Source organism: Thalia democratica, chromosome 4 (assembly GCF_965202585.1).
Source record: "Thalia democratica chromosome 4, ktThaDemo2.hap1.1, whole genome shotgun sequence".
NCBI classification, from domain to species: domain Eukaryota; kingdom Metazoa; phylum Chordata; class Thaliacea; order Salpida; family Salpidae; genus Thalia; species Thalia democratica.
The window spans coordinates 20,311,009-20,324,536 of NC_139168.1; the positions used below are offsets into that span (position 1 = coordinate 20,311,009).

Sequence of the window (13,528 nt, forward strand, 5' to 3'; positions counted from 1 at the left end):
AATAAGTTTAAAATGGATACATCGAACTAAGCTTTTTTTAAATCTTAAAATACAACTGTTATTAGAAGTGACATTAATCATATATTCACATTTACTTACTAAATCTTTAAATTAATAATAGTGATTTTGTCATAAAAAATAATACTAATTTTATTAACTACTTAATAGAAATATTTCTGCTTAATAGTAATATTAATGATACTGATATCAGCTACTTAATAGTGATATTGATGATGCTGATATCGTCGTAGGGCTGGTCTGTTTTGGGATGTGTTTTGGCTTCTGCTATCTGGTTAACAACGTCCATACCACTGCTTACCACCCCGAATATTGTGTGCTTGTTGTCCAACCATTGACATGGTGCGACTGTTGGTTAATAATTATTGTTTGTTTGTTTATTTTATTACCACGTCGAAGGTAATTATAAACTGCATAATAAAAATTAAACTGTTGGCTAATAAAAGTTATACTGTTTGCTTATTTTATTAAAATATCAAATACAATTTGTTATATATAACATGGATTCAACTACATATAATAATTTCAAACTTTTAGTCGGTTCAATATATCACTTTTAATGAACTTACTTATGTACCAAGTTTAGTACTTTAAATGAAATAAACATAGGTGTATATATTTTATATGAAATTTAAATGTCCAGAAGCTGAATACTTCTAGCATAACAACTTTTTACCGTTTATACAGATTACAAAAACAAAATATATCTGTATTATACTGTGTATACAGGTAATATAAATTAAAGTAATTAGTTTTATTAATATGCAACAACAACAACCATCCTAAAACTGTGCTATTATTTTGGCACAGGGAAACTTCGTAAGTTTTAAGAGATTCTAAAACACTTCTTAAAATAAGTAATAACAATAATTTACATTTAATTTTTAGTACAAGTATGCCAACTAATAATAACAATAACAAAAACCAACCAGTAATAAAGAACTGGCTTCCATTGGTGTTCTTTCCAGCATTAGCCATTGACAGCACATAGGGTCGATCGTGCTTCAAATTGGGGTGGAATTCGTCCTCGAAAGTTCCTCCCCAAATCGACTCGCCACCAACCCCAGTTCCTAGCGGGTCACCTGTTGTTAGGGAAAAGTTGGTTGTTAGGGTGGTGTGTTATTGTTAAGGTAAAAAATGTCAAAACAAATGGGTGAATTGGTTTTATTTAGTATAAAAACTTTCGGAAATGTATGGGAGTCTTTTGTTAGGCAATTTAAATATTATTTTGCGGGTCAACGTTTTTAGGGAACATGTTTGTTGTTATGCTTTTTTTTTTTTTTAAATAAGTTTCAAAATGTACAATGATCATATTCTAAAATAATTTTTTTTTGTTTTTTTTTTTTTTGAATTTAAAACAGTTTAATTTTTTTTTAAGAGGTGCATAGAAAACATTGCTTTAAAAAATATAGACATATATTACAGATACCACTAAAAGCTTGATAGACTCTAGTTTAAATATTAGGCGTTAAATAATTAAATTCCATTTATACCTGCAGATACTACACAAAAACTTTGACAGTTGAAACAAAAGCTTATGTAGTTTTTAAAAGAAATAACTGATTACAACTATCTATGAGCATGATTTACTAATTTAAAGTGTGTTTGTGATATAAAAGGATAAAATTAATACTTATCAGCTATAATCACAAATTTTAAGCAAAATAAAATAGCTTATGTAAAACAAACCAGTTTGTATCATGAAGTCTTTAATGACCCTGTGAAATATGTTTCTGTTGTAGTAATTGTTCCTACTGTGGACGCAGAAATTTTCAACTGTCTTCGGTGCTTCATTGCAATGTAACTTCAGGTGGATGTCTCCTAAAAATACGTTGGTATTTTTTATTGTTATTGTGTGTTTATAAATAAAAATTAACAAAAAAAACATAAAAATTAATGTTATTAATTGTGTTGTTAAGTTTGGTTAATACTGACACTAATTTGCTCGAAAACTATTGTACTATTACTAATTATTGTAAGGAACACTCGATTTATTGTTCAATAATATACCATTAAAAATTTTGCGATTACTTGATAAGTTTTTTTTATTAACTATACTTCACCAAACAAACTTTATAATTTTAACTATATTTAAAATTTTTTATAATAAGTACCTAATGACGTGTGTAAGATAGCTGCATTTGATATTTTCTTTTCTGTTTCAACCTGCGAAAATGTGTTTGAATTTAAATATTAGTTGGTAAACTAGTTAGAGTATAACTATTAAAAAAATAAATATACTCTTATACAATAACTTTAATACTTTACCTGTCCATATACATGTATACTTTTATCTTATGTAAATACACATGAAGCTTTGTAAGTATAAAATCTTAAATTCAAAACATTAAAGTTAGTTTTCCATGATCAGTGGAAAGCGTTTTTGAAGTTTGCGTAGTAAAGACTACAAACTAGTAAAAACATTTTAGAAAGCTTGTTATTTGAGTTTACTGTATCAAGCATTTATAACGCGAGAGTATAAATTGAGACCAGCACAAAACATTTCTGAAGTACAAAATAAACCTTGCACGTAATGAAAATCAAGCAACAATACAAACTTGGGTGCTGGCCATAATTTCCTCTTTAGTGGGTCTTTCGTTGAATACGTCTCTGTCGACATTACCAATGTCTTCTGGTGTAAATCTGTTTATTTATTACATATATTAGTATAAATTAGTTATATCTTAAGAGAAGTACAAAATACCATAAAAAAAAACTATTTTAAACAATATACCATAAAAATTACTATAATATCTTGAAAACTGGTAAAATTCCTTTTTTCAAATACATAATTAAAATGATCACAAAGAGTAACTGCAAAATACGAATTAAAATCAAGTACAATGATAATCAACAGACCTTGAAAACAGGTAGAATCTCTTCTTTTTGAAGGCGGTTGCAAATATCATGGGATCTGGTAGAGCTGGCTTCAATGCCGGATTGTCCGCCGATGCCATTTCTATCGTTAGCTTCTGCTTCATTTTCTGTATTGACCCCTGTGTAAGTGAAAACTGGTTAGTGTATGTGTTGTATATATTTTTATGATGCTTATAATGATAACAAATTTAACCAGTACTCTATCATTATTAAACTAACTCATGTTTCTGTGTGCTAACAAGTTAACACACTTCAACGGAGCTGTTAAAAAAATACTGTAAAGAAAGAGTGGGGAGCCAAAGTAGGCTGAAATTTGTGTTTATAAAAAACAAGAATAAATACTATATACTTTTGTACATTAATGATTGATAATAGAAACCATATATAACTTTAAACTTTAATTTCATAAAACTATTAAGTATATGTAATTATTAAATCTAAGTTATAATAAAGTAAAGTAAAATACAAAATAAAACAATTAATCAAAATGTAAACCACTCACATGAAAGTTGAATAAATACGAATTCATAAGACTATACCGTCGTTAAACGATTATTAGCAAACGATTAACTTTACATTTTGAATAGTTATGATGCTTATATCCACTAAGTTATATCCATCTTAGTGACGGTATTTAGTACTATATACAATTTAAATACACATAGATATTTTTATTGAATAATTGGTTGGCAGGAATTCAAACTATTTCTATTAGTTCTCAAACTTGGTTAATTATTAGTATTTAACAGTCTTCTTAAACAAAAGAGAGGACTGATTTTAAGCATTAGTATTGGTGCTGTTTGTTTTTCAGTATAGAGGGATGAGTTAATATAGTTTTAAACTTTGTAAATAAAGGGCTACATCAAGTCTACTTAGGAATTTGGTATATAACAGACATAAAACAAGATACATAATACTGCTTTGAAAACAATTGATGATTTTATTTACTACATGTTATTCCACAAACCTGGAACATAGCTACGTTGAGAAACCTCAAGTTTTCCATTTTTCCAACGGTTTTGCAAGTTTGGTTTGTTTTTAAGTTTATTAATTTGATTCCCAACATCGTGGAGTATACTAGGAAGTTACCTGTGAAAAATTGCATCAAAAAAAGTAAACTAAAAGCAAGTTGACATTTCTACAACTGAAGTTAACTTTTGTTACTTTACTTCTTTTAACTACTCTCATGAAACAGCTTTAATGGTTACACTTAAATCATTGGTATATGCGTATTGTTTTAATATCACTTCATTAAGTTATACATATTTATATATGACAAGTGGTGTTCAATACACATTTCGCTATAATATATACAAGGTTGCCTCTCGTTTTTTCATTTTTTTTTTCCAGGTTTTCAAATTTCCTCCAGGTTTTTTAAAGTATACATTTTTGGGTCTATTTTTAGTTTAAGGTAAGAAAGTGTGTTAAATAGTATAAAAAATTGAAAAGATACTATTAAGCTACTTTAAATGTGTTTTTTAATAAAAATTTTTTTGATGATGACACTTTTTTTCATCTTTATGATAGGATTTTTTGTATCAAATTGAAATATTACTACTTAACATGTAATACTGTTTTAAATTCCAGGTTTTTCCAGGTAAAGTGGCAACTCTGTATATAGCAAACAAACACCAACCGTTTTGCTTGAAAGATTATTCGTACTAATTGAACAAAAATTAGCACTCACTTCTTTCATAAAAAACAAAAGTTGAACAACTAATACCCCTAGTTTTTAAATAACATTTAATTAATATTTTTTATTACCAACCGCTTTCGTCGAACAGCAAATTGTTCTGCTTGAGTGATTCGGCGTCCTTCTGAACTTCTTTCTCTAGCGCCACTCTGCGACCAAAAAAAAAAAAATTATTAAAACTAAACATACAAAATATTACCACGCAAAAATATATACATAGTTTTGTATTTAAGGTAAATCTTTATTATAATCATGTACACAATTATTTATGGTAATACAGCTTTTTAATAGCTTTGAAATCTAACCTTCTTCCAAACTCCATGTCTGCTAGCTGCCTGTTGGTTTGTTTACTGGTGTGCATGTCGTTGTACCTGAAAAATATTAATAATAAACTTTATGTAAATCTCATACAATGTGTAAAATATTTGTTGGTGTACATTTCATTGTACCTGAATTAAACATTATAAACAATAGAAGTGTTTTCAAATATACCACTGTAGCTGTATAACTAAAAAAAATGTTTTAAATGCCACTGTACTTTGAAATATACCTGGTACAATGCATACATCATTGCATATGACAGGGTTGCCACAGATCAATCTGAGAAAAATTTCCTGACTTTTTGCTAAATTTTTCCTGACTTTTCTAAATCAAACTCTTAATTTAAACTTTTTCTAAGATACACAATCTAACAATTGACACATATAAAGTTTTCAATCTAATTTTAATACAGGTTAAAACAACAGTTTTTTTGCTAAATTCAATCATCGAACTTCCATTACATCACTTGAACCATCTGTGTGTGATAAATACCTCTCTTATAACTTATTTTACAAATTTATACGACTTTTGAAAAATTATCAAGAGGTAAAGTATACACATCAACTTGTTACATAAAATACTAAACTAACTGCTTAAATTATAAAGAACTCAATTATTTACTTAAACAAAAAACACTTTGATTTTAAAATTTTGCTAGATAAACTTATGTGTATATATCACAGTTTCACTATAGAAGTGTCCTTGTTACAGGTCATCAATACTAAAAAGCCTACAAAAACTGCTTGTTTAAGTAGGGTACTTGTTCGATATGTTAATAGAAAAAAATTGCAGTTTTATAAAGGACATCTTATTAATTTATACCAGATAAAGGTACTGGAAATTAATTAGTTTTGTAAATTTTTAGGAAAATTTTGTAACTTTTTTCTGACTTTAAAGGTTTTTAATTAATTCTTCACCATTTGAATGCTTTGGAAAATAAGGAGTTTTGTAAGTTTAAACTGACAAAATCTGACTTTTTTTTATTTTGTAAATTTCCTGATTTTTTTTTCAAAAACCCCTATTTTTTCCCGACTTTTGTCATCTTTTTAGTTTTTCCTGACTTTTCCTGATTTCCTGACCTCGTGGCATGATATGAGTCATTAGGGTAGTGCCAGATGTGCAATCTTTGTATAGATAACTTTCTCATCCCTAGTTCTGAATACTACAATAACAATAATTTTAATTACAGCTTTTAAACTTTAAACCTTCGGAAAATATATAAACACAAAATTTTAGCTTAATCTTATTGTCTTAATAAACCTTAGAAAGCAAAGCAAGTAAATTCTAGAGTTAATTTCTTAAATAGATACAATAAGTTGTAAATTCCAAAACATACACTACAAAATAATCTAATAAAAAAAACTATCATGAAACAAACAGTTCAAATGTAAAAACAATAATTAAAAAAACAAATATACAAAATAACTAGCTATTAAATCATTCAAAACAAACCTCTTAATGCTTTCGTCATACACTCTCGACAATTTCCCGCTCAGCAAATGGTACACCAGTATCTTCTTGTTGTTGGTCAGCAGTGCAAACTTTCCGCTTTTGTCGCACACCTGAAGAGACACAGCGTGAGTTTGAAGTTCTAGTAATTTGTACAAGTCAGTTTGCGACTTCATGGTGAACTTGGTGATCGTGGATGGAAACTTGTAGTCGTGTTCGGTACCGTGCCAGTACTCAATCATGCCTGGGTTTTTTAAATATGTTACTTTTTTTTACAATACCTAAGAAAAAAACTTTGTGTAAAACAGATTTGCAACTAAAAACAAATCAAATGAATTTTTATAGGCTGTTGAAAAGATTCAATTATGCCTGGTTTTGGTTGGATAAAGTTTAACTTCTACTTAACACAATGTTAAAAAAACAACAAACTACTCGTAAAATTAATGTACCTGTTTATAAAAAACACACAATGGGTTTTTTTTAATTGTTAGAAGGTCATTTAAATCAAAAGAAAAACTCAAGCCAAGTTAAAAACAAGATTGATTAAAATGGTTTAAGTCCTTTTTGATGAAATACTTAGTTCTATATTATGTATAAATATTTAAATTAGCACTAATAATGTAGTTGAAAAAAAAAAATTGAAAATACGTATACATATCAGTTGCTTTTTTTTTGGTCAGTTTATTTATCTTAAAACATAAAACACAACCAACCTTGTTCGCATATGGAAACGGCCATCTTGTATTTGGGCGAGTACTTCAAACACACGACGTTTTTCGCATGCTTCTTGATCACTTTTAATTCGACACCAGAGGTCTCCTTCCCGTCGTAAACGTAAATATCGCCTGAAGACCTGGGCACCACTGCTATCGTGTTGAGTATGGATGTTGGTGAGTATATCCATTCGCATATTGAGGGTTCAAAAGGGAGTTTTATCATGTTGATCATGTCGAAATTTATCACATCGAATATCTGTTTGAATAAAAAATTTTGAAAGAAATATTTTTTTTTTCTTAAGCTATCAAAATATATATATCTTTATTATCGTTCGAAACTTCAATGAAAAATTATAAATGTTATCTTTAATTTTTTTCTTTGTTAAAGTTTCAAATTTTGAGTTTGTTGATCATGTCAAAGTTGATGACATCCAATATCTGTTTGGTGGATGAAAACAAAATACTTGTTAATAATGTTAGTTGTTAAACTAACAATTTTTTTAATATGTAACCGTGTTTTACGATTGGACATCAAAGTTGTTTAGATTTAAATATCTATTTATGGGTGTATAAACATTGAAATAAATCAATGAACTTAATTGGTAAACTATCAAACTTTTCAACGTAAGTTTTATGTTTTTATCATATCTCAATTTGCACCTTGTATAAGATTCCTTTAAACTTATTTATTTCCATAAATATAATGGGTAAAAAAGAGTCTAGTAGTTGTGATAAAACTCAACAAAAAAATTGTAAAAAACAAGTTGGTCAGTTTATGGCCCGAACATGCATAATTTTAAGTTAAAAATTGTAGCAGTTTCAAAATAAAAAAATAACAATTTAATTATTAACTAAACATAAATTAAAAACAAAATTTGTGCAAAACAAAGTTAATATTAAAATAAAGTATTTTATCTTTAAACTTGAAGTATCATCATAAATTAATACTTTCATTCAAACTAAAATAAATTATTATGATTTGAACAATGAACGCTTCATTTTGTATTAAAACAGTTTAAAAACTAGATATCAATTGTAAAATACTAATTAATATCTTTAACTAAATCGTCATAAAATATTTAATAGATATCAAACGCTTACATCCAAAATTATTTCACAGTTTAATAACAATGTAAATAAAACATATTTCAACAAAAATATCTACAATGTCTTATATGAGATAAAACCACACATAAAAAACTTTTAAGGGCTAACTAAAATTTAATTAAATCATAGTTGATTTACAAGTTTTATCTAAAAGTTGAAACAAGACCACAAAACTAAATATAAAAAACCAGGGCAGCCACTTTTAAATGGTTACTAAAAGTTTGTCTGCGTTTTTAAATATTTTTAATTAAAATATGAAAGCTCGAATACAAATATTCAAAAAAAATGCAATTAGTATTAAATATACCAACATTAAATTTATCTCAACCACAATAACAATCTCATGTAGAATAAAACAAACTCAATAAAATTCTATAAATGAATCTTTATTGTTTTACCATCTGACACTCGCCGATACAGTAATGTAGTCTACAACAAATAACTAACATTGTTTATAATACTTTTTCGTAATTACTCAAACAACTGTGTATAAAAACAACTTAGAATCAAAATATACCTTCATGGTTTTATCATCTGACACGGTTGCCATCAGACTCCCACAACCGCTGACAGCCATGTAATTTATTTTCTTCATGTGGGCCCTGTGGTGTTAAATTGTAAATTAAAATACAAAACTACTTCACATGTTAAAAAAACAATTACGATCTATTAAGTATTAACAGCAACTTTGCATGTTTGGTAAAAATTTTCTTTTAAGACTTTTATATTTCAGTAGAAGTAAATTCAATAACAATGTAGGCCCTGTAATCAGGCGTTAAATTGTAAAATAAATTAAAAAAAGTACCACAAGTGTTATTATTAATAGTTTTATTATAAGCTTATCTGTGATGTTTAAAAAATAAAAATTAAATACATAAGTGCAACAAGTCTTACTGTTAATAGTTTTGTTATAATTTTACCTGAAGTGTTTGATATTAAAACAAAAAAGAAAAGTACCACAACTATATTGCTAACAGTTTTGCTTGCCTGTAGTGCTTTACAAACTCATCAGTAGATAAGGGCATAGGGAGGTCCGACATTTTTTTTTATACTAAAAGTAACATTGGATCTTATAGGAATGAAAGCTTTAAGTACAAACTACAAACCAGTTTTTATAGAATTAAAAAATATTAGTTGACTTTTGAGATATTGTAATTTTGTAAAGAGTTCTTGATAATGTTGGAATTTTAAAAATAAACATTTTAGATAAAAAATTTTTTTTTTTTTTTTATTAAAGATTTTATTTTTCAAAATTTAAAAAAATCCTTCATTCAATCTTTTTACAATTTAATAATACACTTCTTGCGAAAATTTGAAGAAGATTACTTACAAAATAAAGGAGGAGATAGATTTTCAGTGAAATGGTCTTTGCGTTTTTAGTTTGCGCCTTCCATTAGGAACCTATCAAGGTCACCGACTTTGACTGCTCAAATTTCAAAAAATACTTTGAATTTTTTCAAGCGGTTAAAAATGTCTGATAGCTCAGATAAAACTCCATAAAATAAGATCAACTTGTAAAAATCAAGGTTGATCCCCCTACGCCCATAATTTGTGAAATTAAATAGAAAAGCAACAAATGTTTTATTACCTGTAGTGCTTGACGAACTCAATGCCTCTCTCCTGCTTCTTCCAAAACTTCACGTGACCGTCTATGCTGCAAGTTATTATGAATTCCGTCTTGGTGACAGAAACGTGAGTGATGGTGTCCCGATGCATGAAGCTCTTCTCGTATCTGTTTGCATATTTATTTGTCAAGGTTATGTATGTAATGTTTTTGACTGTGCTGTATAAAGGAAAAAAATGTGAAAAACATAATTTTAGAATTCATGTAAGTGTATGAAACTTTTCTTGTATCTGTTTAAATAAATTGTTTGTTTTATTTAATTTATATGTTTCTAAACCATTTATTTAATACAATTTATCATGAAAATTTACTTATATTTCTTGTGTGTTTATTACATTGATAAGCTTTAAATTGACTTACTCTTATAGTACAATGAGATTCATTACTCTACAAAATTATATATGTGATAAACAAATAAAACAATGGTTTCCTTAAAGACAAATATTTCACTAGCCTATAAAATAGCTTTTCAATATTTAAATAACTCTGTATCTGAAAATAGGTCAACCAAGAAAGAACTTTGAAAAATAAATTAAAACAGCTTTACAGCTATTGTTTTTCTACTTGTTTACTTGTTATTAGATTAACTAAGTATTGATAAATTACACATACATAGAGTTCAGAGTTATGTTCAAAATTAAAACAAACACTGCTTGATGTAAGCCAGGGTTGAAGAAATTTTAAACGTAAATCAACTTAAACTCATTTAAAGCCTAACAAAAAAACTGACCTGAGATAAAAAAAATCAAGCTAGCTTTTTGTGTCTACAAAAAATAATTAACAGTTAAAAATTTAAGTTATTATATAAGAGCCAATGACTTTTGTAGAAAAATGCCTTGAGTCCTGTTGGCATAAATTATTTAGCTACAAATTAATAACAATTAAGTTATAATGCTAAAATTATAGTTATCTAATTTTTTTATAGCTGATGCTTATTTGTTGATCTTTTTATAAATTAAAATGTATATTTGTTTTTTTATTTTTTCTTAAACTAAAATTATTTTATCAATATAACTTTGAACTGTTTATAAAACACTACTTAAAAACATAAAACAAGTTCAAAATTACATAACATATCAAAGCATACATACTTTGATAGTGTTGATACACAAGTAAAAAACTTACTTAATTTAACAGTTTAATAAGTTTAAAGCATAAAAATTACTTTTAGTAACTAAATTAGAAGTAGGCAATGATAAATGATCTCATTAGTTAACATATTTATTAAAATACTATTTAATTCATAATAAACTTAAATAAAATACAAAATATATATCAAAAATTAGTTTAAAACTGTTATACTTTAATTTTTCTATAAGTGAGAACTTTTATTCACCCAGTACTGCAAGTCACCTGCAAACAGTAAGAGGTGCCACTCTTCAAAGCAATAATTCCAACCTGAGGGACCAATAACCAGGATTGCCACAGATCAAGCTGAGAAAAATTTCCTGACTTTTCCTGACTTTATAGTAAAACTTTCATGATTTTTCTAAATCTAAATTCTTAATTTAAACTTGTTCTAAAATGCATAATCAAAAACTTAAAACTATATAAAGCTTTCAATCTTATCTTTATACAGGTAAAAACAACAGTTTTTTTGATAAATTCAATTATCTAACTCCCATTATATCACTTAAACCATTTGAGTATGATTGATGTATTTGCAAGAAACAGCTCTATTAGCAAAATACTTGTATTTTCTAACTTTATACAGTTCTAGTTAGTATACATACATATAAACTTTAATTCCTCTTCTGGATGTAATAGTTTCTTCTGTCATACTGTTTTCAAGCAGAGCTTTATTTATACTAAACTCTCATTCAACCTCAGCCTAGTCATTGTGCAACACAAATAATGGTTGCAACAACTTTCCGTGATAATATTTGACAGGAACCTTCAATGTTTCAAAATAGAATTGGTCCAAATGATCTTCACTTTGCTTGAAGCTTTTGAACTTTAATGCATTCATTGGACAGTTTACCAAAGTTCTAAATTGTTCAATGCTAGCATCACTTTAGATTTGGAACACATTTTTTACTTTGTTAAGGAGTGCACAATGTTGGCAAACCGCTTAACAACAATTGTGACTTCTAATTTTTCAAGGCTGTGCGGATTTAGGCATGACATATTTTTTACAAATCTACTTCCAATAGCCATTTTGCTCAAGAGATTTTAACCACTTTTTTAACAAATACTCTACATTATTTGTTGAAATTTAAGACTAGGTCTTTTTTTCCTCAAATTTGCAAGCAAATTGGTTGCAGCACAACCAAGATAAATGGCAGGTTTTAGGGAAGCTTGATCATTCAATCCAACTTTAAATAACTGGTTAAGGCTTAGCAACGTAACTATCACGTCTTTCATAATGATGCACAGCAATTTAATTACCAAGCACAAAATGTCTTCATCCGTAAAAGCAACAACAGGCTGGGTACTCCGGTACAATGTCAAAAAAGGCTACATGAGATATCACATCACTAAAGAAATACAAGAAAACTTTTGTTTATATATCACAATTCAATATGGAAGTGTCCTTGTCTCAGATCGCCAATACTAGCTTGTTCAAATAGAGTAGTTGTTCAATATGTTAATAGAAAAAATTTGCAGTTTTATACAGGATGTTTTATTAATTTTTACCAGATGAAGGCATTGGAAGTTGAAAAATTTTGTAAATTTCTAGAAAAATTTTGCAATTTTATTCTGACTTGAAAGAATTTTTGATTAATTTTTTATTATTTGAAGGATTTGGAAAATAAGGAGCTTTGTAAATTTAAACTGATGAAATTTGATTTTTTTTTAATTTTGTGACTTTTCCTGACTTTTTTTTTAAAACCCCCATTTTTTCCTGACTTTTGTATTTAAAAAAAAAATTCCTGACTTTTCCTGACCATGTGGCAAGCCTGAATAACCCTGAGTTACATTAAGCCTGAGTTTATGAAAAAATTAAAAACATATATTTGAGGTAAAAACTTAAATTTACATTTAATTTAAAAGCCAAATTACTTAAAAATAGGAAAATAACAACAAAAGACTTAATAAAAACACAATTCTTATGAAAAAAAAACTAGCCTGTGATACCATATCCATACAAGCCTGAGTTATTCTGAGTGTATTGGAATTCTAAATTGTATAAAATTACAAAAACTTAAGACGACCACTTGATTTATTTTATTAACAAAAGGTAGTAAAAACTAATACCTAGTCTTAATTTGATAATAAAAATCAAACTATTTCAATTTGTTTTCACTGCTTAATAAATTAGCATTAAAATTTAGTTTAAATGAATCAAAATAATATTAAAGTCTTTCACCCACCTCTCACTATTAGGCATGTTTTCTAAGTAAACTTCTTCAAACTCAAGGAACTTAATTTTTGCCTTCTTGGCCTCAGCAGGTTTTGGTCCCACCCATTCCCCTGCGTCTTCTTCTTCTTCCTTAATCTCCTGTTCAGCTTCTCTTTTTGACATTTTATTTATTTGTTCTGGAAAAACTATTCTGGTAATGACCTAATTAATAAACTAACAACTTGAATGAAAATTTTAAACAAAAGATTGCAGCATTTTTTGATGAGTTATGATATATGATCATAAGAGCCTTTCTTTTTGACATATCATTTATTTTTTAAAAAAGTTATTTTGATTACTTCAATTTAATTGGACAATACTAGTACTTCAAAAACTCAACATCAAGTATTGTTCTGCTTATCTTGAATTTTTTTTTAACT

General features: G+C 27.4%; 1 protein-coding gene across 1 annotated transcript; it reads right to left on the minus strand.

Annotated features, from left to right (window-relative positions):
- LOC145834590 (peptidylprolyl isomerase domain and WD repeat-containing protein 1-like) lies at positions 1-13,276 on the minus strand. The gene is made up of 14 exons (XM_082942060.1): positions 13,120-13,276; positions 9,770-9,913; positions 8,699-8,783; positions 7,072-7,330; positions 6,362-6,602; positions 4,894-4,959; positions 4,664-4,737; positions 3,863-3,984; positions 2,878-3,014; positions 2,577-2,661; positions 2,133-2,184; positions 1,708-1,839; positions 948-1,100; positions 1-366 (listed from the first exon to the last, which is right to left on the minus strand). The coding sequence occupies exons 1-14, from the start codon at positions 13,269-13,271 to the stop codon at positions 212-214; spliced, it is 1,857 nt and encodes a 618-aa protein (XP_082798186.1). The 5' UTR covers positions 13,272-13,276; the 3' UTR covers positions 1-211.
- Between the last annotated feature and the right edge of the window lie 252 nt (positions 13,277-13,528).

Excerpts from the sequence above, each read along its gene's own strand:
- LOC145834590 (XM_082942060.1), bottom strand. The coding sequence starts at position 13,271 with ATGTCAAAAAGAGAAGCTGAACAGGAGATTAAGGAAGAAGAAGAAGAC. Across the intron at positions 3,015-3,862 it reads TCAACGTAGCTATGTTCCAG|GGGTCAATACAGAAAATGAA; the intron begins GTTTGTGGAATA and ends TCACTTACACAG. Across the intron at positions 367-947 it reads AAGCCAGTTCTTTATTACTG|TCGCACCATGTCAATGGTTG; the intron begins GTTGGTTTTTGT and ends ATTAACCAACAG.